The 24,915-nt window shown below is 38.6% G+C and overlaps 2 protein-coding genes across 7 annotated transcripts; both read left to right on the plus strand.

Moving 5' to 3' along the window:
• Window positions 1–505: 505 nt before the first annotated feature.
• Window positions 506–20,720, plus strand: LOC141697030 (3beta-hydroxysteroid-dehydrogenase/decarboxylase-like). Of its 6 annotated transcripts, none has more exons than XM_074501212.1 (13): window positions 686–820; window positions 1,286–1,429; window positions 1,789–1,878; window positions 2,016–2,149; window positions 3,197–3,367; window positions 4,705–4,830; window positions 6,037–6,116; window positions 7,210–7,408; window positions 8,810–8,915; window positions 10,060–10,234; window positions 18,496–18,652; window positions 19,938–20,004; window positions 20,252–20,720. In XM_074501212.1, exons 2-13 carry the CDS (start codon window positions 1,324–1,326, stop codon window positions 20,401–20,403), a joined length of 1,563 nt encoding a protein of 520 aa, XP_074357313.1. In that variant the 5' UTR covers window positions 686–820; window positions 1,286–1,323; the 3' UTR covers window positions 20,404–20,720. The 6 variants fall into 6 exon arrangements, 4 of the variants coding, with proteins under 4 accessions (XP_074357312.1, XP_074357311.1, XP_074357313.1 ...); XM_074501213.1 differs by lacking the exon at window positions 686–820 and adding an exon at window positions 953–1,079; XM_074501211.1 differs by lacking the exon at window positions 1,286–1,429 and having other exon boundaries at window positions 506–820; window positions 20,346–20,720.
• Window positions 20,721–20,903: 183 nt separating this feature from the next.
• On the plus strand, window positions 20,904–24,085 carry LOC141697031 (beta-amyrin 6-beta-monooxygenase-like). The gene is made up of 3 exons (XM_074501214.1): window positions 20,904–22,620; window positions 22,789–22,982; window positions 23,269–24,085. Exons 1-3 carry the CDS (start codon window positions 21,663–21,665, stop codon window positions 23,566–23,568), a joined length of 1,452 nt encoding a protein of 483 aa, XP_074357315.1. The 5' UTR covers window positions 20,904–21,662; the 3' UTR covers window positions 23,569–24,085.
• The last annotated feature ends 830 nt before the right edge of the window (window positions 24,086–24,915 follow it).

Genomic DNA, 24,915 nt, shown 5'->3' on the forward strand with positions numbered 1-24,915 from the left:
AAATAAAAGAAAAACGCAGTTTCGTTTCGTGTTTTTCTTGAAAAACGTGGTTTCAAACCGAGTTTTTGCTGAAAACGCAATTTCAGAAATTGTTTCGGTAAAAAACGCAGTCTCATCTTGAGTTTATGGATATAAAAACGGCGTTTCAAAATGAGTTTTTCGTAAAAACGCAGTTTCAAACCGAGTTTTTCTCAGGATGCAAAAAAAATAAATTCAAAACGCAGATCCAAAATGAGTTAATATGAAAAACTCATTCTGAGATTGTGTTTTGCCCCAATAAACACGAATTGGAGTTGCGTTTTCAATTTTTTTTTCAATTTTTTCTTTTGAAAACAGAATACGAAATCGCGTTTTTCATTAATAACAAAAATTTCACTTGAAACTACGTTTTGGAGTGACATTTGAGGCCAATTATTCAGAAAGTGACAATGAGGATCATTTGAATAAAAAAGTGACATTTGGGGCCAAACAGAAGTTGAGTCTCGCTATTAGTTTATATACAAGTCTATAGTAAAAAAAGAGTCTGGAAAAAGTGTAACCAAGCAAAAGCATTCAGAGATGGTTGAAGCACAACAACACCACAATTCAGAGGTGGCTGAACGGAGATGGTGCGTAGTGACTGGAGGAAGAGGCTTTGCGGCGCGACATCTGGTACAAATGCTGCTCCGTTTAGACACGTTCTGTGTTCGTATCGCTGATTTAGCTCCTTCAATCATCTTCGATCCCTCTGAACAATCCGGTGCCCTAGGTCAGGCTTTTCAATCAGGCCGTGCTTCTTATGTCTCCGCTGATATTCGCGATAAATCGCAAGTCCTCAAAGGTACTTTCATTCAATTCTATGTAAATCGTGATAAATCCGTGCTTCTTATGTAATGAGGATATGGGATCATAAGATCTATATTATGCTTGCGCAAGGCGGAGACACTGCTAAACTGCTTGTCGACCTATTGCTCCTTAAGTAAGCACAGTACCTATATTAAACAATCAGTAGACTACTGTTCCCGAGAATTAATCAATCAATAGACTGCTTTTCAGTCAAAGGGTCCGACACGAGTCCGAGTGCCCATGTTCTGACACGGGTATGTCTACCTAAACAGAAGAGTTGGAATGACATGTTTATTATATTACAACATGCACTCTAGTACAATATATCGCAAAATGTTCACTACACTGCATTAGATCAATCTAAACTATTTAAAAGTCAGTTTGCTTAATGGGCGCATCACTTGTTACACTTTTGGAAGAGTGAAATCTAGTTATTTGAAGCTTTGTTCATATTGTTTAGGGAGTGAACTAAGATTCCCTTGAAGAGGGTCAACATCTATGTTGCCAAGAAAAGTGCCAACATCTATGTGGCATAATAAATATCTTGGATGCCAAGACCAAGAGAGGTTGCCAACTTCTGGCACCCCCTCAAATTGGTTAAAAGGTAAATCCTATACATATGTTCAAAAGGCATATTTTAACGTACCTATTATATGCTCTTTGATATTCTAATATAAATAAGTATGTGGGGACTGAGGGCCATATAGGCAACTTTTGGAGGTGCCAAGTATTAAAGCATTTTTCAATAAAAGTTGCCAAAAATTGATATGGCTAAAAAAAAAAAAAATTGTAATGATTTGTCAATGCTTGGCATCCCTACAGAATGTTTTGATTGGAGTTGCTATAACTATAAAGGACTTCATCTTTGGCTAAAATTTACTTGATCTGAATAATTATTAAGGAGCTTATAATACATTTCCTTCCCCTGTAGTCTGTTCTCACATGATTTAAATCTTTTTACAGCTTGTGAAGGTGCTGAGGTTGTGTTCCATATGGCTGCTCCGGATTCTTCCATTAATAACCACAAACTCCATCAATCAGTTAATGTACAAGGTCAAACATCAACTGTGTACTCAGTAGTTCATTTTAAGTACTGATTCTTTCTTGGCCCTATTATAGTACGCTCTCTCTTTTGACTTTCTTTCGATCATGTTGAGATTTCCTTGCTAATTTAAACTTATTACTTACAGGCACTGTGAATGTAATTGAATCTTGTGTTGAGTTAAAAGTGAAGAGACTCATTTACACAAGCTCTCCCAGTGTCGTCTTTGATGGAGTAAATGGAACTCTTAATGGCGACGAATCACTTCCCTATCCAACTAAGGTACTGACTGCATCGCTTCTCTTTTGGAAAAGCCTTCACTAGAAGATATTAAGACTATATACATCTGTCATGTTGTTGATACTAATTGTTACCCACATATTTTTGATTTCTTCTCTTACATAATTCTGCAAATTTATTGGCATAGTTATACTATCATCTCGGGGTGTAATCGAGCCGAGCCGAGCCGAACATTGTCAGGCTCGGCTCGAGCTCGATTAAAAAGTTCGGGGCTCGAGTCCGACCGAGCCTTTAATTTCAAACTCGAAACTCGGCTCGTGGAAGTTCGATAGGCTCGAGTTCGGCTCGAAAGCTCGAACAATTTCACCAAATATTGACAAAAACTCCAAATATGATCGGTTCAGCTCGAGTTTGATTCGATTAAATATATAAAATAGATATAAAAATTAAATATTTTATATAATAATATAAAAATAATTATAATAATAAAGGCTCGATTAGGCTCGCGAGCCTCACGAACCGAGTAATATGAAGCTCGAGCTCGGCTCGATAAACTATTTGAATAGCTCGAGCTCGAGCACGGCTCGATTATTTTCGAGTCGAATTCGAATATTCTACGAGCCGAGTTCGAGCAGCTCACGAACTGTTTGGCTCATTTGCACCCCTACTATCATCCTATATGTTCTTTAGTACTCCCTCCGTCCCACCGGATTGTTTACGTTCACTATGTGCACGCATTTCGAGGCTTATATAAAGTATAGTTTCGTAATGTTTTTTTAAAAAAAATTTTGAATAAAATTTTAAACATTAAACTTTTATTCAGAATTTTTTTTAAAAAAAAAAGCTGTGGAAGAATACTTTAAAGAAGTGTGGAAAAGCGTGCCAAAAAGTAACGTAAAGAATCCAACGGGACAGAGGGGGTAACAATTTTAATATCCTTGTTGCAAAATAATTGCAACAGATGAAAGCAACATAGATATGATATGCAAATTGAATTATTCTACTGCTGTTGTGCTGATTGGAACTAGATATATGTGTGTGATGGTTTCAATGAGACAATGATATACTAATGTGAATTATGCTGTCCAGCACAATGATTCATATTCTGCAACCAAAGCTGATGGAGAGGCATTGGTTATAAAGGCCAATGGTGTTAATGGGCTCCTGACATGTTGTGTCCGTCCTAGCGGCATTTTTGGTCCTGGTGACAACTTATTTGTTCCATCTTTAGTTAATGCTGCAAGGGCCGGGAAGTCTAAGGTATTCTTTTTTTCCTTTCGGTTTTTGTTTCATTCCTAATTCCTGATTTATGTCGTGTTTGTTGAGATTTCGTATTCACATATTGATGAATTAAAAATATATTTTTTCATGATGTTATAGTTCTTAAGTACATCTTCTACCCATTTTTAAATTCAAGCTATGTCACCCGGACTCGGGTACGGGTGTCGGGCATGGTTGTAGATCCAAGTGTTAGCTCTTACTTTCAAAAATATTAGGATTCATGCATACGGATCCGAAATTGGACACGGGTGCGGGATTCGGCAAATAACCTTCGTATAAGTGAAATTATACCTACTCTTTTGTATATTTTAATTTGTATATTAGTGTCTTCTACCAATTAAAAAACATATACATAATTTTTTATGTCAAATTTGTAGCATATACAAAAGGATAACATGTAAATAACAATTTAAGGACATCCTTCTCTACATTTATATTGTTGTGAGGCCTTGTAAATCATTTTGAACTAGATTGATTAAAGTTGAAGTGTCGGGTTTTCATACGAAGGATTCGACTCAGTCCCATACCCACACCCATGTCATGTCATGTCCGGTGGACACAGGTATGAGGACAAAATTTAAGAGCCCGGGTAACAGAGCATTCAAGTCTTTCGGGGTTTTCTCCATGCCCAGCCCCCTGCACTAGTTGATTTTGTCAGGTAGGAAGATATGTTTCATTTTTTATTGTTGCTAAATTTCATCTTAAAGTCCCTAAAAGTAATTACTTTAAAAGTAGAAGTTAAATCAGTTGGCTCTGATCAGATGACTCACGAGATTCTACATTCGTTCTCCAGTAGTGTACAACATGCAACTACTTCGTAGTACAGTCATCTTAGAGGTGCAAAGTTGATAATTTTTATACTATATGAACACTGGATAGTAAAATAATTTCTGCAACTGTAATCAGTACAGTTAGGCAGCAATGGATCATTCAGCTGAGTGGCTACACCATATATAGATAGACATCCAAATCTTGTAAGCATCAGAAAAGGTGTTCTTGGTGAGGCTTGACACTTACCAATAGAGAGAGATGGGGGGGGGAGCGAGGGAGGAAGAGAGAGAGATTTAACTCAACTTCCATTCTTGTAAGCATTAGCAGAAGGTTTGCTTTTTGAGACCTGATACTTGCTGATTAAAATATAATAATATACAGAATGCGCGCGTGTGTGAATTGGCTATATATTTATACGGTGTTTTAGGCAATGGTTTGATATATGCATATTTCTTCTGTATGCTTTTAGTTACAGTCTCACTGTTAATGTTTGTCGGGGACTATATCATGTTAATGCCACCTTCCCTTGTACATTGCAATGACAGTTCATTATTGGCGATGGAAACAATATGTATGATTTCACTTATGTCGAAAATGTGGCACATGCACACATATGTGCTGAACGAGCTTTAGCATCTGATGGACCAGTTGCACTTAAAGCTGCAGGCCAGGTTATATTACTTTTGCCTATACTACCGCTTAGTAATTATCAGTTAGTTGGTAAATGCATCCATGTATATAGCCCAATGATATTAGTTGCCTAGTTGGTAATTTGATTGCTAGATATGGTACTTTTTCCATTCACTTGCTTCTAGTGTCTTGACCCTGGTTGCATGCTATATAATGTTTACTGTTGTTTCCACGTGATGTAATGTGCTCACTGGTTGGATTGATTTGATCTGCTTTTTACATATATTTACTGGTAAGTATGTTTAGGGCCAGTTATTTCTTTATTGAACACTCATCTACTTCTTTTCAAAATAATTTCTCACTTAGCACTTTCTCCCCAGCCGGATGGGGAATATCTAATTGTTGTTGAAGCCAAATAACATTATTCCAATTCTGTACAAATCCTACTATGTAAGACAAAGTGTGTGGAATGCTATTCCCGTTTGCTTGTAATTGGTACTCTAAATTGTTAGTACTAAGTTTTATGTATGGTAATCTGGAACCAAGTGTTTGTTCTGTAATCAGAGGCAATTCTGTGTCATCTCTGTCTACATACGCAGAATACTAATGCTATAAGATCAGAAATTGCACAAGTCCCTGTTTCTGTTGCTTGCTTTATGTAAAAGCAGAATATACACACACATGCTCAATATATCTGCGTTATCGTGTTATCTCTGCCTAACATCTCTTTCAGATAATTGTTTAGATTTGAGGGATGAGGGTACCCTGTTATGTAAGAAATATTATGTTAATATATTTCGAGGATTTACATGCAAGATGAACCCCAAAATTGTATCATCTCGTATTTTTTATTAATCTTCCGTGCAAATTTTAGTAAGTAATACTGGAGTTTTTGTATTAAGCTGTTCACATTTGAAGAGCCAGTAAACGATGATGGTTTTCTTTCTCTTTTTTTGTAATCTTGGCTTCTGGCCTACAGCCAAATGCCTGATAATCTGTACCTTGGATAATCATATGCTCATTAGTCCTCTCTGATGAAGTAGAACTTTCTTGTCTTTGGTTTTGTTCTATTTCTCTTTTGTATATCTGTACGTTTCATGCAGAAGTGGGCATCATCTTTTGTTACTGGTAATTGCTAGAAACTTGTTGAGCTCCTAATAGAGAATTGACATGCCTATCAAGCATCAGATGGAAAATTTACATTAGATGCTTGCATTCTGAATGACTAGATATAATTTGTTTTGCAGGCATACTTTATCACCAATATGGAGCCTATCAAGATTTGGGAGATTATGGCGCTAATTCTCCACGGACTTGGCTATGAAAGGTACCATAGTTCTCCATTCAGTGGCAAGATGTGGACTAAGCCTACCACTGTTAAATACACATAACTTGTAAATAATAATGTTCTTGTATAGTTGGAGGAGGTTCTATTTGAGCCAACTCGAGGTCTATGGTTGAAAAGTAGTTAGATGCAAGTGTTTTCTTATTAGAAGTCACAAATCTGGATTCAAATGCAATCGAAGCTATGTTAACTTAACCAACTTTTAGTTAGCAACAGAATGTGTCATCCTTAGTGACGGATAAACATAAGTTACATCAATAGGTGTTTAAACTCGACAGTTTGGCCATAAATACAGTACAAAATATTAAATGTCAACTAGCCATAAAATGACTAATTTGTTTTATTCCATTTCCTTTAGTAAATATTATAAATACTTGTTTGAAAAACTAAATTTATAGTACTGTTTTTTGTTGCCTGGTGCCAACATTTTAAATTTAACGGATAGGGGGAAGAGAAGATGTAGTTAAGTTGTTGATATCTGTTCGGTTATCTGCTAGCTAGATTACCATCCAGGAAACCTTGTCCAGAGCCTAAATTTCCATACCTATTTTTCTATCGAACAAGCTCGTCATACCTATGAGATTCTTGGTGGTTTGTACTGCTAGTATACTAACATATTATGTGATTTCTAATTAGACATTATGTGAACAAATGGCAACTATGGAATTTGTGTTTGATAAAGTAAGCAGTGGGTCCCCAGCTGTTTAATTTATTATCACTTAATAAAGTTTTGATATTTCTATGTGATTCATGGATCTAATAGCTAAACAACTCATGATTGAGTCTCTTGTATCCTTGTCGTGTTTCTTGCTTCATACAAATACTGTTAATGGCGTATGTGATGTTTGCTTCTTGTTAAGTAAAACAGAACTTTATATATGAATCATGTCTATGTTTGTTACTGTTTACATTACAAAAAATAACCAAATTGTGTCACACTAACCCGTTTCTGTGTCTTCGTTCTGATTTTCCATAGTCTACAGGTGAAGAATTTGAGTTCATATCATGATATCAATTGCACATATAGTGGAGGCAATATATCTTTTTATCTGTTCTGATCTTTTGTAGTCTGCAGGCCAAAAATCAAAGTTCCTGTGTCTATCATAATGCCAATTGCACATCTAGTGGAGGCAATATATACCGTGTTAGCACCCTATGGGATGAAGGTTCTTCAGCTGACGCCCTCAAGAGTCAGACTGCTCAGTTGCAACAGGACGTTTGATTGCTCAAAAGCAAATGATCTACTTGGCTACTCACCAGTTGTGCCACTTAAGGTCTCTTCAATACCCATAACATAAATATATCATTTAACAATAGTTAATCTTTACGAAGATTTTTTTTTTCAGTTATGAGAATTGGTTAGATTTGATTGGTCTATCTTAAAATATTAAAGGTTTTAAAAAAGAGCAACTGTCTTGTTTGTATGAGAGTGTTAAGCATCGAGTTGCTGCACAAAAGGAATCCTCCAAGTGGTGATTCCTCTTGGATGGACTTTCATTATATAATTTACGATTTGTGATGCTAAATTTTTCCTTCTCGATGTCCTATGTGAAACCCTTTTTTGTTCTTACAATACTTTGTCTATTAAGTATCTTTTCACCAAGTCGAAGACAATATTCTTGACATGGCGTTGTCATGTTCGGGCGACATATGCTCCGACACTGGGACTATTTTTTTGGACAATTATATGATGCATGCATTTATAATTATGAATGTATATACAACAATCATATTTTAATAATTTAAACATTGGAAATCATAAATTTTATACTGCATGATATCCAAAGTTTTGAATAGTAGTAATATATTTACGTGGATAATAAAACAATGCTTTAGTGTAAGCTATATATTACATCGGCAAAGAATTTATGTTGTGTTTGGTTGGGGAGAATGGAATGGAATGAATAAAATTAATGAGGATTAATAGAGGTTGGAGGGATGATTTGAGAAAAAAATGAGTGAGTGCAAATTTGTTATGATAGAAATTGTGAAGAAAATGTGTATGGAAAGGAATGGAGCATTCTTTCTCAAAATGGGGTAATAAACATTGGAAATCATAAATTTTATACTGCATGATATCCAAAGTTTTGAATAGTAGTAATATATTTACGTGGATAATAAAACAATGCTTTAGAGTAAGCTATATATTACATCGGCAAAGAAGTTATGTTGTGTTTGGTTGGGGAGAATGGAATGGAATGAATAAAATTAATGAGGATTAATAGAGGATGGAGGGATGACTTGAGAAAAAAATGAGTGAGTGCAAATTTTTTATGATAGAAATTGTGAAGAAAATGTGTAGGGAAAGGACTGCAGCATTCCTTCTCAAAATGGGGTGTTTAAAATCTAGTTTAGGGTGTAAGGAATGGAATGGAGGAATGAATGAAAAACATGAACAATCATACAAATTGTAGTTCAAATTTCATTCCATTCCCTCCATTTTCATTCATCCCAACCAAACACAACATTAGGGGTGTGTGTGTATATGTATGTGAACATGTAATCGTCATGGAAAGTTTTATCGCCATGCAGTCACCATCCTGGCGCTCCTTACTAACACCGTGGCGCCGTAACAATTATAAAAGACATTCTTGAGCTGAGCACATTTAATACATGCTTGTTCTTTCTTAGAGGAATCCTTTTGAATTTTGGTAACATGAAGTTAGTTATTGCAGGAGGGTCTTACGAGGACTATCGACTCATACTCTCACTTAAGGGCTGAACTGTCTCGTCGTAAGGATGGTCCATCTAAAGCTTCAATATATCTTGGCAGCGGAAGGGGTATATATATAATTATTTCCTTTCAACTCCTACTTTCTTTCATTATGTAACTGAGGTCCTGCTGTTACCTATACGGTATCTAGAAGTTACAAAACTGTGTCTTCTAGGACGTGTTTATGTTATCTGATAGTGAACTAAGTATCATTGTCAAATTGGTAAATTTCATAGTTAGGATTTAGACTCTTATAGTCTGTTTCCTCTCGGGCTCTTTAATGGGAGTGGGCGGTCTACCACCGTCTGAGTGGGGACAGTGGGGACAGTGTTGTCAAAAGCGAGAATAAGCAATGATTAATCGAGAAGCGATGTGATTCGAGGCAATATCGCTTCACATCAACAAGGTGATACAATTTCAGTAAGGCGGTCACTTTGCTACATCTATTAATGGCGCTTTTTTACAAAACAAAGAAGAGATTTAAATAAAAAATCTAAGTTATAATTTAAAGCACTACTAAGTTATATTTCCTTAATTTAAATAGTTTTGACTTTTGAATCATATAACGTATTAGTCAAACTTTGACTCATACTTTTAAATTTCAAACTCAATTTTTAACTATTACCTAGGACTTATTAGTTACCCCTAGAAATTAAAAACCTACATTGAAGAACAAAATTATGAAGTGGGCTCAGAAGAGGAAGACAATGATGAATTATGAATAAATATATAAATACTACTACTTTTGGTTACTAAACAAACTCATTAAGAGTATGAAGAAAATTGCAGTTAACATATAACAATGTACCTTTATGTGAGTGGTGACTATGAGCAAAATTAAATCACATGAATTACCATTTGTTTTCTTAGATAGATATACTGTTTATAAGGCTAATTAATTTATATGAAGTAATAATTTTATATTACTGACAATACATTTTGATTTGGAAGAATTTTTTTTTTGGTACTTCCTGAATTTGTTAATATATCGGTGTTAGATTCTACATAGGAAGAGTAGTCATCGTCTCAGCTGCATCTATGACAGAACTCCATTTGTGCGCATGTTTATGATACTCACGTCTTAAACTTGTTTCATTCTATGCATATAAGGGTAAAAATTGGATGAATGTGTAAGCTGTAGTTGTAAGAAACAAATATATATTTTATTAGGCACCCATGAAATAACATCTATCTATGACATTGCAATCACAGTTTCTGACATACTTCTGTGGAGGGATAAAAGGCAGACACTGGCAACTATGTTAGTTTTGTGGGCCATCTACTCCTACTTTGTAGTGTCTGGGCATACCATCATTACTGCAGTTTCCAAACTTGTTGTGGGGGCATCCATCTTATTATTCCTCCATGCGATATCACCAGTGAAAATGTATGCACCTGATCTCTCTCTCTCTCACACACACGTTGTACATTTGAATATGTATTAAGGCAACAATGTGATTGATGTGGGCCAAATAAAAAGATTTTATGACATAATTAATGCTACATTAATTATGTCTGAAATCAGATTAGTTACACCAGGCTCAGGTGACCTTGAACCGAGTACCTACACAGTTACGGGCTAGAGGACTTGTACTAGGGACGCCTGGTACGAACCCGGTCTGGCAGCCCATAAGCCTAAAAGATGATCACGATTCTCAGAGATCATGTCCTACAAGGAAACTATCTCCGGATAGGCATCAATAAGGAGTCCAATTTACCTTCTAAGTAGGAGACTCGCCCACCAAGTCTCCTAACCCTAGTACGAGACCTGCTCTCATACACCTATATAAAGGGTTCTACCCCTCATTCTAGAACTACGTTTTTGGCTTGATCTTCAACCACAGCGATTGAGGTACGTAGGCATCTTGTAAGGACCGGATTAGTCCCGACACGCGAGACCAGCCATTAAAGCTCGAAACTCACCAACCCTAGCATTTAATACTAACGAAACCCTAATTTTTATTCCACAACATTTGGCGCCGTCTGTGGGAAGCGCAAACGACAACCATGGTGAACACACGGAGAACCAACGGTAACACCACCGGTCATGAGGCCCCGGTCATCACTCGAGTGGAGGAGACTCAACCTCCCATCACCCCTGAAGCTCAAGGGACGATTCCCCTCTCAACGCAAAGGACGCTTCCTCTTTCCACCGAGAACGTGGTTGGAAACACCCAACCTCCAGGGACGAACCCCACTGACACCACTCAGCTCATGTCAATCGTCTCTCCTGTGGGGAGAAGCTCTCAACCCCTGATGACGATTTCGACTACTACGCTCCCGGTGAACACAAACCCGCCCTACGGGCTGCCCAACCATCCCCCACTCACCGGTAGATCCGGAGGCACAGGGTATACGGCACATGAGCCATATGAGCCCGAGTATATTACAGGTCTAGGACCTGAAACAAGGCATGATTATTCAGGTCCATACACGGACGACTCTTATTCTGAGGAAGAACGGGACGTGGCTCCAAGGCGGAGGCGTCAAGGCAAGGAGCCCGCACACCAAATAGGGGCAGGAGCCACGACGTCTATCGAGGATAGAATCAAGGCTCGCCAAGATGAGGTATTGAGGTTAACACAAGACCTCGAACACCGCCAGAGGCAGGAGCTTGAACGACGTCAGAGACGTCAAACTAGACCCCAAAGGGAGATACCTATTGTTGATCTTGAGACCCCGAGAAGGAGGGTTACACCTGAAGTTTTAAGGCATGAAGCCCCGAGGGCAAATCCCACTGATTTGACACAACCAGGAGACCCGGATGATCCTACACCACAATTCACCCAAGAGGTAATGATGCCCATATCTCCCGCAAGTTTAAGATGCCTACAATAAAGGCTTATGATGGAACGGGCGATCCCGCTAACCATGTTAGGACTTTTTCTAACGCATTGTTGCAACCCGTGAATGACGCCATCAAGTGTAGGGCGTTCCCTCAAACCCTGTCGGGCATGGCACAGAGAATTGGCTTCTTCAAGGAGCTGAGTAGGGCGTTTGTCAACCAGTTTGTTAGCGGGAGGATGCACGAGAAGAGCTCCGCATCACTCATGAACATGGTGCAGGGCAAGAACGAATCCCTCAGTGACTACTTGAAAAGGTTTACTAAGGAAGCACTGAATGTGCCTGATTTGGACAATAAAGTCGCCATGACAGCGATGCAACAAGGAACCACGGACGTCTTTTTCAAGATGTCATTGGCAAAACACCCACCTGAGAGCATGGTTTATCTCCAGGATAAGGCTGGTAAGTATATCAAGGCTGAGGAAAGCATGAAAAAGGTGGTAACGAGTCATGAGAACTCAGGCGACAACAAACGGAAGGCGGAGCAGGAGTATAACGCCAAGGTCAAATATCCTCGTACTTACAAACACTCCGATAATGCTCCTCAGAAAAATCAGGAACCAAGATTCATTGAATATGCAAGGTTGAATGCTCCAAGGAGTCAAATCATGTTGAAATTGAGAAAGATGAAGAATTAAGATGGCCTAAGCCACGTAGGGGAGACCCCGAGAAAAGGAATAAAGACCAATATTGGAGGTTCCACAAGGACGTCGGTCATGACACCAATGCCTGCAGACAACTCAAGGACGAGATTGAGTATCTGATCCGCAGAGGGAAGTGTAGCAAGTTCACCAAGGGTGAAGATGGCGGAGGCCAGAGAAGAGATTATGATGCAAGGGACAACGACAGAGGTCGCAACCCACAGCCCCGAGGGGCAACGATCAACATGATTTTTGGAGGCCCGATAGCGACCGGAGTTACTAAGAAGAACCCGAGAAGTAATGAGCATTGTTGGAGAAGCACCTAAGCGTGCCAAGACTGAAGTAGCAATCGGATTCGATGATTTCGACTTGGAAGGGGTGAAATTCCCCCATGATGATCCCCTGGTTATCACACCAATAATCGGGAATTGCCCGGTCAAGAGAGTCCTTGTGGACAATGGAGCCTCAGTAGATATACTGTTTCACGACGCGTTCATCAAGATGGGATACAATGAATCTCAGTTGACACCCTCAAACATCCCTATCTACGGGTTTTAATGGGGTGGAATCTAAGGTTAAATGAACCATACGACTTCCCAAGACCATTGGGGTAGAACCTAAGGAGGCTGCATAGATGCTGGATTTTTTGGTTGTCAAGGCAACCTAGACCTATAATGCAATCCTTGGGAGAACAGGCTTGCATGCGTTCAAGGCTGTGGCCTCGACCTATCATTTGAAAATCAAGTTCCCGACCAAGAATGGAGTTGGAGAAGAGAAGTGTGATCAGAAAATGGCTAGGAGATGTTATGTGGCCGCTTTAAGGCCTGATGGGCAGGTCCTCCCGATTGAAGACATGGACTTTCATGATGATGAAGAGCGACGGGGAAAGCCAGAATATGACTTGATTCCCGTCCCTTTGGACTTGATAGACCCTGGGAAGATGATCCTACAAGTTAGAAACTTTGGATGGAGCTGAAGTACCACGTACTTGGCATGCCACAAACTTGAAGATTTATTATGCTCAAGGCATTTATAGCCTATTTCTCAAGTAGGAATTAGGGTGAAGTCGACGAACTCACCATATTTATGTAAGGGTTGAACCCACTCTTCATTCACATTTCTATTTATATACTTTGGTTTCGTTTACCTTGTTGTGATTTTATGTATGAGCACCCGATATGTGCAAGTCTGGAATGACCATAATACCAAAAATAAAATGCAAGTAAATGAACCAACGAGAACATATAGATGGAAAAGTATTGAATGATTAAAAGACTTAGAGATCCGAAGTATCTCCACACAAGTTAAGTCCCGGAGGACATTAGGATTACAGAACATAATAAGTTATCCACAAAGGGACGTCAAATAAAAGTTCAACAAATACAAGCCTCGAACACCGATCAAAACTCAGGCATTAGCAGACTTCGTGGTTGAATGCACCATTGCCAACCAAGAAGTCGGGGGCAAGAAGTAGTAACCCAAGAGGGCATGGAGCCGAAAGGCAAGAAAGAAGAAGAGAAGGACTCCCCAAGAGAATACTGGGTTCTCAGTTTCGATGGGGGTCGAAAACAAAATCAAGTGGAGCAGGCCTAGTCTTGCAAAACCCTGATGGGTTTATGATCGAGTATGCTTTGAAGTTGAATTTTCCGACAACTAACAACGAAACCGAATGTGAAGCCTTGATAACCGATTTAGGCTCGGCCAGAGCCGTGAGGGTCAAATACCTGAAAGTCTGTGGAGATTCAAGGCTGGTAATTGCGTAAGTTAATGGAGAGTTTGAGGCCAAGGATGAAACAATGGCCAAGTATCTGAAGATTGTGAAAGGGATATTATCCCAGTTCGATGAATGGTATGTGGAGCACGTTCTGAGAGAAGAGAACACCAAGGCTGATGCCTTGTCTAAATATGTCTCTGCTGAAATTGAGAATTACCCAAGGAGTGTCTACTTCCAAGTTCTGATAACCCCCACCATCAATGCAAAGTTGGTGGCATCCGTTGATATAGCAAGTTCATAGAACACCAAGGTTGATGCCTTGTCTAAATATGCCTCTGCTGAAATTGAGAATTACCCAAGGAGTGTCTACTTCCAAGTTCTGAGAACCCCCACCATCAATGCAAAGTTGGTGGCACCTGTTGATATAGCAAGTTCATGGATCGACCCGATCAAGGCTCACGTCGAAACAGGTTGGCTCCCTAATGATGCTCAAAAAGCATGCAAGTTGTCAGTCAGGGCACTAAGATACGCTCTAATTGAATGACTTCTCTACAAGAGGTCTTTTGTCATCCCATATCTGAAGTGCTTAAGGCTCCTGGAAGCCGAGGAAGCACTTAAGGAAGCTTACGAGGGCATCTGTGGGCACCACTTGGGCCATGTTGGCTGAAGCAAAGGCTTATGTGAATAAATGTGATTGATGTCAGAGGCACGCTCCAGTTGTGAAACAGCCCCCTGAGAGGCTAACGTCAATCAACTCTCCTATCCCTTTTGCAATGTGGGGAATGGACATTGTCGGACCTTTTCCGGTGGCGACCGGGCAAAGAAAGTTTATCGTAGTAGCAATCGACTACTTCACGAAATGGATTGAGGCCAAACCATTGGCCACGATAACCACCAAGTAAATCACTCAATTTTTCTGGGAGAGTGTGATATGCAGTTATGGAATCCCACGCATCTTTGTTACGGATAATGGGCGACAATTTGACAACGAAGAGTTTTAAGAGTACTGTGATGACAACAATATAGAACTCCGCTTCACTTCAATAGCCCATCCCCAAGCGAACAGCAAGCTGAAGTAGCTAATCGGATTATCCTTGATGGACTGAAAAGGAGGATTGAACGCGCGAGGAACACCTGGGTGGATGAACTACTGCCCATACTATGGGCATATAGAACCACTTGCAAGGTAACTATAGAAGCTACCCCGTTCATGTTGGCTTATGGAGCCGAGGTAGTAGTGCCCCTCGAAATTACTCGCGCTTTGCTAAGAGTGCAAGCTTATGAGCCAGAATCAAATGAAGAAGGCATGAGGCAGGCTCGCTCTCGACTTAATTGATGAAGTTTGAGACGAGGCTAACGCTCGCAATGCAAGCATTAGAGGAAAGCCTCCTTCTACTACAATTTAAGGCTTTAGGCCGACTAGCTTCCCGGGTGCGGAGTAGCTAAGGCCGAGTAGCCCAAAAATTGAAGGCTTTAGGCCAACTAGCTTCCCGGGTGCAGAGTAGTTATGGCCGAGTAGCCCAAAAATTGAAGGCTTTAGGCCGACTAGCTTCCCGGGTGCGGAATAGCTAAGGCCGAGTACCCAAAAATTGAAGGTTTTAGGCCGACTATCTTCCCGGGTGCGGAGTAGCTAAGGTCGAGTAGCCCAAAAATCGAAGGCTTTAGGCCGACTAGCTTCCCGGGTGCGGAGTAGCTTAGGCCGAGTAGCCCAAAAATTGAAGGCTTTAGACCGACTAGCTTCCCGGGTGCGCAGGAGCTAAGGCCGAGTAACCCAAAAATTGAAGGCTTTAGGCCGACTAGCTTCCCGGGTGCAGCGGAGTAGCTAGGGCAGAGTAGCCCAAAAATTGAAGGCTTTAGGCCGACTAGCTTCCCGAGTGCGGAGTAGCTAAGACCGAGTAGCCCAAAAATTGAAGGCTTTAGGCCGACTAGCTTCCCGGGTGCGGAGTAGATAAGGCCGAGTAGCCCAAAAATTGAAGGCTTTAGACCGACTAGCTTCCCGGGTGCGGAGTAGCTAAGGCCGAGTATCCCAAAAATTGAAGGCTTTAGGCCGACTAGCTTCCCGGGTGCAAAGTAGCTAAGGTCGAGTAGCCCAAAAATTGAAGGCTTTAAGCCTATCAACTCCTTGGAAGGCCGACAAGCTACCAAGCCTCGACGAAAAGGCCAACAAGCTACCAAGGGTCAAGTGAAAAAAAAAGGAAGAAAAATAAAAATCAAAATTAGCCTTTATTAAGGATAATTAGTGGCGACCACCTCAAGATTAGCCCCGATTAGGGCGGATTAACGGCGTTCGCTATAAATTAGCCTTTATTAAGGATAATTAGTGGCGAAAAACTCAAGATTAGCCCCGATTAGGGCGGATTAGCGGCATTCGCCTATAAATTAGCCTTTATTAAGGATAATTAGTGGCGACCACCTCAAGATTAGCCCCGATTAGGGCGGATTAGCGGTGTTTGCCTATAAATTAGCTTTTAATAAGGATAATTAGTGGCGAACACCTCAAGATTAGCCCCGATTAGGGCGGATTAACGGCGTTCGCCTATAAATTAGCCTTTATTAAGGATAATTAGTGGCGAACGCCTCAAGATTAGCCCCGATTAGGGCGGATTAGCGGCGTTCGCCTATAAATTAGCCTTTAATAAGGATAATTAGTGGCGACCACCTCAAGATTAGCCCCGGTTAGGGTGAATTAGCGGCGTTCGCCTATAAATTAGCCTTTAATAAGGATAATTAGTGGCGATCACCTCAAGATTACCCCCGATAAAGACGGATTAGCGGCGTTCGCCTATCAATTAGCCTTTATTAAGGATATTTAGTGGCGGACACCTCAAGATTAGCCCCGGTTAGGGCGAATTAGCGGCGTTCGCCTATATATTAGCCTCTATTAAGAATAATTAGTGGCGAACACCTGAAGATTAGCCCCGATTAGGGCGGATTAGCGGCGTTCGCCTATAAATAAGCCTTTATTAAGGTTAATTAGTGACGAACACCTCAAGATTAGCCCCGATTAGGGCGGATTAGCGGCGTTCACCTGTAAATTAGCCTTTATTAAGGATAATTAGTGGCGAACACCTCAACATTAGCCCCGATCAGGGCCATTTTGTGACTGTCGCCTATAAATTAACCTCTGTTAAGGTTATTTAGTGACGGTCGCCTATAATAAGTCCCAATTAGGGCAAATTAGCGTTATTCGCCCTGAAATTAACCTTTATCAAGGATAATTAGTGGCGAACACCACAAGGTTAGCCCCAATTAGGGCCGATTAGTAACGGTCTCCTATAAATTAACATTTGTTAAGGTTATTTAGTGACGGTCGCCTATAATAAGTCCCAATTAGGGCAAATTAGCGGCGTTTGCCCGGAAATTAACCTTTATCAAGGATAATTAGTAGCGAACACCACAAGGTTAGCCTCAACTAGGGCCGATTAGTAACGGTCGCCTATAAAGTAACCCTTATTAAGGTTAATTAATGGCGATCGCCTCAAGACTAGCTCCCGATTAAGGCAAAGGTGCCACCAATTAGGCGTACCAAGAGACGCCTACCAATTAAACACTCAAAAGTGTAAGTCGCCGTAAACGTGTCGGTCGCTCCACACTTTACAACAAGACGATACCCACGAAGGGTCGAGAAAAACCCTTAATCGTGATAAGACCATTATAACTTCCGTGAAAGCTCTAGTAGCTTTCTCGGAAGTTGGGGGACAAATGATGTGGGCTAAATAAAAAGATTTTATGACATAATTAATGTAGCGTTAATTTTGTCTGAAATCAGATTAATTACACCAGGCTCAGGTGGCCTTGACCCGAGTATGTACACGGTTACATGCTAGAATAGGACTTGTACTAGGGACGCCTGGTACGAACCCGGTCTGAAAACCCGTAAGCCTAAAAGATTATCACAATTCTCAGAGATCATGTCCTACAAGGAAAGTATCTCCGGGTAGGCATCAAACAAGGAGTCCAATTTACCTTCCAAGTAGGAGACCTGCCCACCAAGTCTTCTAACCCTAGTACGAGACCTGCTCTCGTACACCTATATAAAGGGCTCTACCACTCATTCTGGAACTATGTTTTTGGCTTGATCCTGAACCACAACGATTGAGGTATTGAGGTATGTAGGCATCTTGTAAGGACCGGATTAGTCCCGACACGCGAGACCAGCCATTAAAACTCGGAACTCACCAACCCTAGCATTTAATACTAACGAAACCCTAATTTTTATTCCATAACAGTGATCACCATAAAAATACAAATTTACCTTTTTATTAGAAATATTTACAAGTCAGGCATACTCGCACTACTTATATGAGTTTAAATCATTTTGCTTGTAGCAATCGGATAAAACATAGTAAGACGACTGATTACTTGGGGATGTCAAGATAAGCGGTATTGTCTACTGACATATCGGAAGAATCCTAATCACATTGTTAAAATATGGTTCTTGTGGTGCAGATTGGGATATACAATCAAGAAGGTTCCAGAGTCGAAATTTCATTTGTCAAAAGGGATGTCACATAAAGTTGCCTTATTAATGACTTCGTCATGGAATTATGCAGTGAATGGTTTAAAATCACTTTGCTGTGGGAACGAGTGGTTGGCGTACTTTAAGGTATTTGTGCTAAATTGCATTTCTTCTCATTGTATTTCGTGTTTTATTATACATTTTTACGTGATTGAATTTTCCTAAGATGAGGCTCTGTCTTTTTTGAATTCTAATTAATGATAGTGTTGCTTTATAGCCACAAAATTCTGATAAGTGGTTCAAAAAAATTTACTGGTTTGCTATGTATTTGAGGGCATGGAGTTGGCAATTTGTTTATGAGAAACTAGATTAAAGAGTCAAATATAACTATATTTATTTTCAAGTTGAGAAAAGTATTTATCTTAAAGATAGCTAAATACAAGTTTAAGTCAAACCCTAACTATTGGGTACCCTATTGTACCTAATATTTAATTTAAATGTGTATCTTAATCTATATAAATGTATTTAAGATCTCTTCATATTTTTTATCACTTTATGTCACCAGTGAATCCATTATAATATTCATTAGTTTGCTTCGCTGGTGATGTATATATATATATATATGGGGAAAAAAACCAGTCTCAACTCTGAACACGCAAGGACACAAATGCAAAAATCTAGTCGTCCAGGCTGTGTTAATATTCTCTGCAAATTCCTAAGATTGTATAAAATATTGAACCTTGCACTTTAAGTTGTGCAAGTACATGGAATTTACGAGTCTGATTTTTTGTCCACAAATTCACAACAGGCTTACTTCTGGAATTCCGTAGGCCTCATTTTCAACAGCTCCTATTAAACAAATATATGTGTAAATATGTCTACACGTTTTATGTTTCTTAGATGGCTTTATCAAAGACCTTGGTTACTCCAAGTTGCATGAGTTTTGCATGTGCTTGTGAGAGAGTGGACGGAGTTGGAGGTTATCGGGAGATTAAGATATTATTTCTTGAACAAATTATTGTCAGTGGCAACTATAAGTTTTACGACCCACAACTGTGATTGACTTAAAGTTAAACTGTAAACAAATTTTATTGGAGGTGTTTAAGGTTGCAAATTGGGTGAGTGGGCAAGGATAGCATGAACAATGCGGACTAGCAGTTATCTGCTCACTCTCTATCATATGTACAGTCTTTTTATGATTTTTATCACTTCTATTTTTATTTTCTATCTATGTCAAGGAACCCATAATTGTTACCTTTGTAGTGCTCTTTAAAATGGTCTATTTATTTGGTTTGTTGAACGCTTCTCCTGCCTTTTTAAATTAAATTGTTTTAAGTGATAATTAGAAAGGTGCCATGGGTTCTCCTATGGTCTTGCTATCTTTTATGAATCATCTGATCTCATTGTTGCATTTTTATTGCTGTTGAAACAGGTGGTTTTCTCTCTAATACTTCTGGACTTGCTTGGAGCCTTTTCACTGCAAAGTTTGTTTACCCTAGGTCTCTCTCTTTACAACCCTTCAAGTCCTTTATAAGTAGTTGCGTTATATAAAATTTCTATATAGTCAAGGTTGTGATATACTAATCTTGATCATATATGATGCATTCTAAGTTTTCAGAAAAGTTAACATATTTGCTCAGTTTAGACCGATACTATGACCTTATAATAATTGTCAAAAGATTCTCGTATAATGTTATCTCATGTTTACCATTTTTTTGTGTGCTTGCCTTTTTTTTTAAAATGCAGTTATTCCTTTTATATTTGTTGCTTTCTACGTGTATGAGAACAAAGAGGAAGAAATTGATGGTCTTGTCCTAAGCATAATCTCCATCCCATCCAGATTAAAGTCTGATGCTGAGGGAAACATAGATACAAAAACAAAGACCAAAAGTGAGTAATCTGTGACAGTTCGCTACCAAATTAATGAGATCAAATTTTCCAACCTTCAAGCCAAGTTCTCTTTCCGACTGTATCGATTAGGGCCAGTGGCTTGACTGATTGTAACAGAGATGCAGGTTGAATAATTAAAATTCAGTTTGAAAAAAGAGCACTGATTCGTGCTATTTCAACAGTATCAGGCAAATGGACAGTGTTTAGGAGAACGATTTTTTAGCTGCATTATTAGTCTAGCATGATGTAATCTAGTTTTACGACTTGCAAGCTCTGTGCAACTAATTTTTGTTCTATTGATTTAACTTGTGCATTTGTGACCAAATTGTTTTAATTATGTTATGAGTAATAAAATGATATATTTCTCAGTACAAGAATTTTTCCTGGTTAGACTTGTGGCAACGTCATACAATGTTGTTTTTTTTCGATTTAGCAAATAGGAATAGGGTTCCCTGTCCAAATCATTGTCCCGAGACTGAATCACTGAATGGGAACATAGATTTTTTATGGTGTATATGCATTTGTTGAAGTGAAATATGAAGTGTTTAAAAAATTCTAGGACTCTCTGGGTATACAAACGTTGTTGAGTGGTCAAAATCACATTTGGTCCTATATCTGATCCAAATTTTTTAACCCAAGATTTTTGGTAACCCTGCCCGAACTCCATCTGGAACTCAAAATACTTAAAGATATTTCGTAATTTTTCGTGTCGAGTTTTAGGTCTACCACCCAATGAATGTGAGTTCCTTAAGAAGGGCGGAAGACAGTTAGACTTGGCAGTGAGTTACGCTATAAAAAGAAGATGGTTTTAGGGGTTTATGGTTTGTATACAATTGTGGACAACTTTCTTTCCCATCAAAATATTATTTATGGATGTTGGAATGTAGGTCGGTCCTTCCTCTTTTGGGTAGAAGGAGGTTACTTGTTTCCAAAATTCAATCTGCTTGTACCAAACGCCACATTGTGCAATTTCCACATTGGGCTCCCTCGTAAAACCTAGTTCATGGACGCATGTTCACGAGCTTCAAAAACATATTTTCACATAATTATTTTCCATTTTCTTTCTTCCGCGTGCAAGTATTAAAAACCTACTCTGGTACGAGTTAGGAAAAACTGAATAATAATAATATGTATAACTATGACATTTTATACGAAAAGTAGAAGTGAACTTATAAGTCAAAGTTGACTTGAAAACACAAACAACCCTATCCCTATATAAGACTTGAGCTGGGTTCAGATTCCAGAACGCTCTGACTTCTGAGACATAATGGTTATGCCCACACCAGCTATCAGCTTATTTCCATGCATATTCATGTTACTTTTAATTCTTCCTGTATTATTTTTTTTGTCATGGCTAAAACCAAAGAATGGAGCTTCAAACATTAAGGTTCCACCAGGATCAGGTGGATGGCCAGTGTTTGGAGAAAGCTTCAAGTACCTGTCATTAGGTACTCAACAATTTATAAATGAAAAAAAGAGAAAGTACTCCACAGATGTATTTCAAACCAGTATTTTTCGACAAAAAATGGCTGTGTTTTGTGGAGCACAGGTGAATAAGTTTGTGTATACAAAACTAACCAAATCTTGGTGGCCAAATACTTTGAGGAATATCTTGTTTGACACCCAGTTTTCGCACATTCTTGTGGGGGAATCATCACTGATACATCGTTTTATACATGAGATTCTAAAGCCAGAGGCTTTAAAAATTTACATTCCTGTGATGGATGCCATGGCACGAGAGCACGTGGAGTTGGATTGGGATGGTAATGAAGTCGTAAAGGTACATCCTCTGTCAAAGAAGCACACATTTAGTTTGGCTTGTAGATTATTTGTCAATGAAACTGATGTTGAGCAAGTCACCAGGATTTTCAAGCAGTTTGCACTTGTTACTTCCGGAATGTTCTCTGTACCAATTAGTCTGCCCGGTACTGCCTATAGTAGAGGTGTTAAGGGTGGAAAATTGGTACAGGAGGAGCTTGAGAAGATCATTACCAGGCGGAGAAAGAAAATGACGGAGAAAAAAGAAACATCACAATCGTATACTGATATTTTGTCTCGAATGCTGCTCCTGACCAATGAAAATGGGAAATTTATGAGCGACAAGGAGATATCAAATAATATTATTGGCTTACTTGTCGCTAGCTATGAGAGCACCAGCACTGCTGTTTCATTTGTGCTCAAGTATCTTGCAGAGCTTCCACATATTTATGACGAGGTCTACAAAGGTACCTACCTCATTATGAATAAGGAAACTAGTATTTCTTCAAGCTGGCTTGTTATGATGCATTCCTATATCGTCTAACTTATTATCAATGAGTTTGCTTGTTTTTTTTACCCAAGTGTTTGGTTCGATTGTTGATTAAGAGACCAACTGATGATAAACTATATTACAGAACTGACGGAAATAGCAAAATTGAAAGGAGAGGGGGACTTGTTACAGTGGGAAGATATTCAGAAGATGAGATACTCGTGGAAGGTTGTTTGTGAATCTCTTAGGCTCACAACCATGAATTCTTCATTTTCCGGCTTTAGAGAGGTTGTCACCGATGTTTCATTTTCCGGCTTCACCATTCCAAAGGGATACAAGGTACCTACAGTTTATGCACATGTATAATACGAGCTTTAGTTTTTCTCAGATTATTAGTCATTTCCTGAGATTAAAAGAAAACCGCGTATAAATACACGAGTACATACATGTACAATAATTTCATTACTATTTCATACTTGAAAACACTTGTATCTCAGGCAAGTTTGATGAAATAATATCGGGAACTCTATTCTCATACAATATACTCTATGACTCATTTACTCCATATTATCAAACCATCTATGAAACGTTGTACTTGTAAAAGGTTAACTTCATGTTTTTGTAGGCATCTTGGTCATCATACACAACACACAGAGATCCAGAATGCTTTCCGGATCCAGAAAAATTTGATCCAACAAGATTCGAAGGAAAAGGACCTGCCCCGTACACTTATGTACCATTTGGTGGAGGAGCCAGAATGTGTTGCGGAAAAGAGTACGCTCGACTTGAAGTTCTGGTGTTTATGTATAACATTGTCACCAAATTTAAATTGGAGATCGTCAATCCCCAAGAAAAGATAGTGTTTCACTCTTTTCCGATACCAGTGGAAGGTCTACCAATTCGCATTACTCGCCATAATATATAGAGCTAGTAAGATCGAGACATGCACACTGTGGAGCCTGCACTTCCAGTATATGAATGTAGTATGATCATTGAGATCAATTCTGTGCTACATATGTTATAATAATAATAATAATAATAATAATAATAAACAATGATATTGCGAACAAGAGAGCAATTCAAATTTAAAATAATATCAAACACTCTTCTCCATAGTGATACACCATTCATTCAGTTGGCACTAGCTACATTATACGTTCACAAACTTTTATTATATGTAAGCTTTCCAAGTGAAGCTCAGACTGTTAATTTACTATCTGGCTGATGACAAGTAGTCGCAGTTATCATCTCGTTGCTGAATCTCACTCAAGTCAGGAGATTCTTCCGAAACACTCCATACCTTGACTCACTTGTCTAGACTCCCACTGTACAAAAGCCACCGTTGATCATCACAAACACTCGAGTCTGGATCCTTCTCCACTGCCAAGCACTTAACAGGTCCGGTGTGACCCGTCAACATTAATAATTCTCAAAAATTCATATTCAATAATTTATTTTTGCTTTTTTTTTCCTTTGATTTACATAAATATAATCATAAATACTCAAATATTTAAATACAAAAAATTGACCCTAAATAATTCCCCCTTTCGTTTTTATCAGAAAAATTCATTTCCCGCTCTGTTCGAAAATTTGGCTGCCCAAACCTAATCTAAATGTTACTAGTTCGGCTCATTTAATTTTTCATTATTATTTTTTTCCCAAATATTCTAATCATTTTCAATTATGTACATTATAATAGTTACAATAATTATAAATCTATAATTTGCAGAAAATATAAAGCTATTACATCCTTTAATTTGCGGATTTAGACATTTTAATCAAAATTTATAAAATTAGTTAAGCTAATTATTAATTTTTTTAATTTTATATTTTATAAAATTAGCTATAAACTATTTGATATAATATTACTTTCCAAGACGAATCCATGAATTATTCATCGAGGAGGATAGCTCAGTTGGGAGAGCGTCAGACTGAAGATCTCTGAAGGTCACGTGTTTGATCCACGATCACCGCATTTTTTTAAAAGTCTTATGTAACACATAGATAGTGTCGTCTATATGTGACTATATATTATCGACGTGACAAAATATATTTTGAACTGCAAAATACGTTTTTTGTGTTATATTTATAAGAATTTCATGTAATATTACACATATGATGATGTATATGTGATTATATTATTGTCTATTTATAAGTAAGTATTTGATGTTTAAAGTATGTCATAAAAAATCGTATTAAATGTTAAACAATTTAAAATTATTATGTTTTGTAATTGTACCCTAAAATTATTTATTGATGATTTCTCTTAAAC

Source organism: Apium graveolens, chromosome 11, assembly GCF_009905375.1.
Source record: "Apium graveolens cultivar Ventura chromosome 11, ASM990537v1, whole genome shotgun sequence".
NCBI classification, from domain to species: Eukaryota; Viridiplantae; Streptophyta; class Magnoliopsida; order Apiales; family Apiaceae; genus Apium; species Apium graveolens.

Bases quoted from the DNA above. Each gene is read 5' to 3' on its own strand.
- LOC141697030 (XM_074501210.1), top strand. From the start codon at position 559: ATGGTTGAAGCACAACAACACCACAATTCAGAGGTGGCTGAACGGAGA. The intron at 10,235-18,495 runs GTATGCACCTGA...CTTGTGGTGCAG, and splicing joins GCGATATCACCAGTGAAAAT to ATTGGGATATACAATCAAGA. The intron at 20,005-20,251 runs GTCTCTCTCTTT...TTTAAAATGCAG, and splicing joins GCAAAGTTTGTTTACCCTAG to TTATTCCTTTTATATTTGTT.
- LOC141697031 (XM_074501214.1), top strand. From the start codon at position 21,663: ATGGTTATGCCCACACCAGCTATCAGCTTATTTCCATGCATATTCATG. The intron at 22,621-22,788 runs GTACCTACCTCA...ACTATATTACAG, and splicing joins TTATGACGAGGTCTACAAAG to AACTGACGGAAATAGCAAAA. The intron at 22,983-23,268 runs GTACCTACAGTT...ATGTTTTTGTAG, and splicing joins CCATTCCAAAGGGATACAAG to GCATCTTGGTCATCATACAC.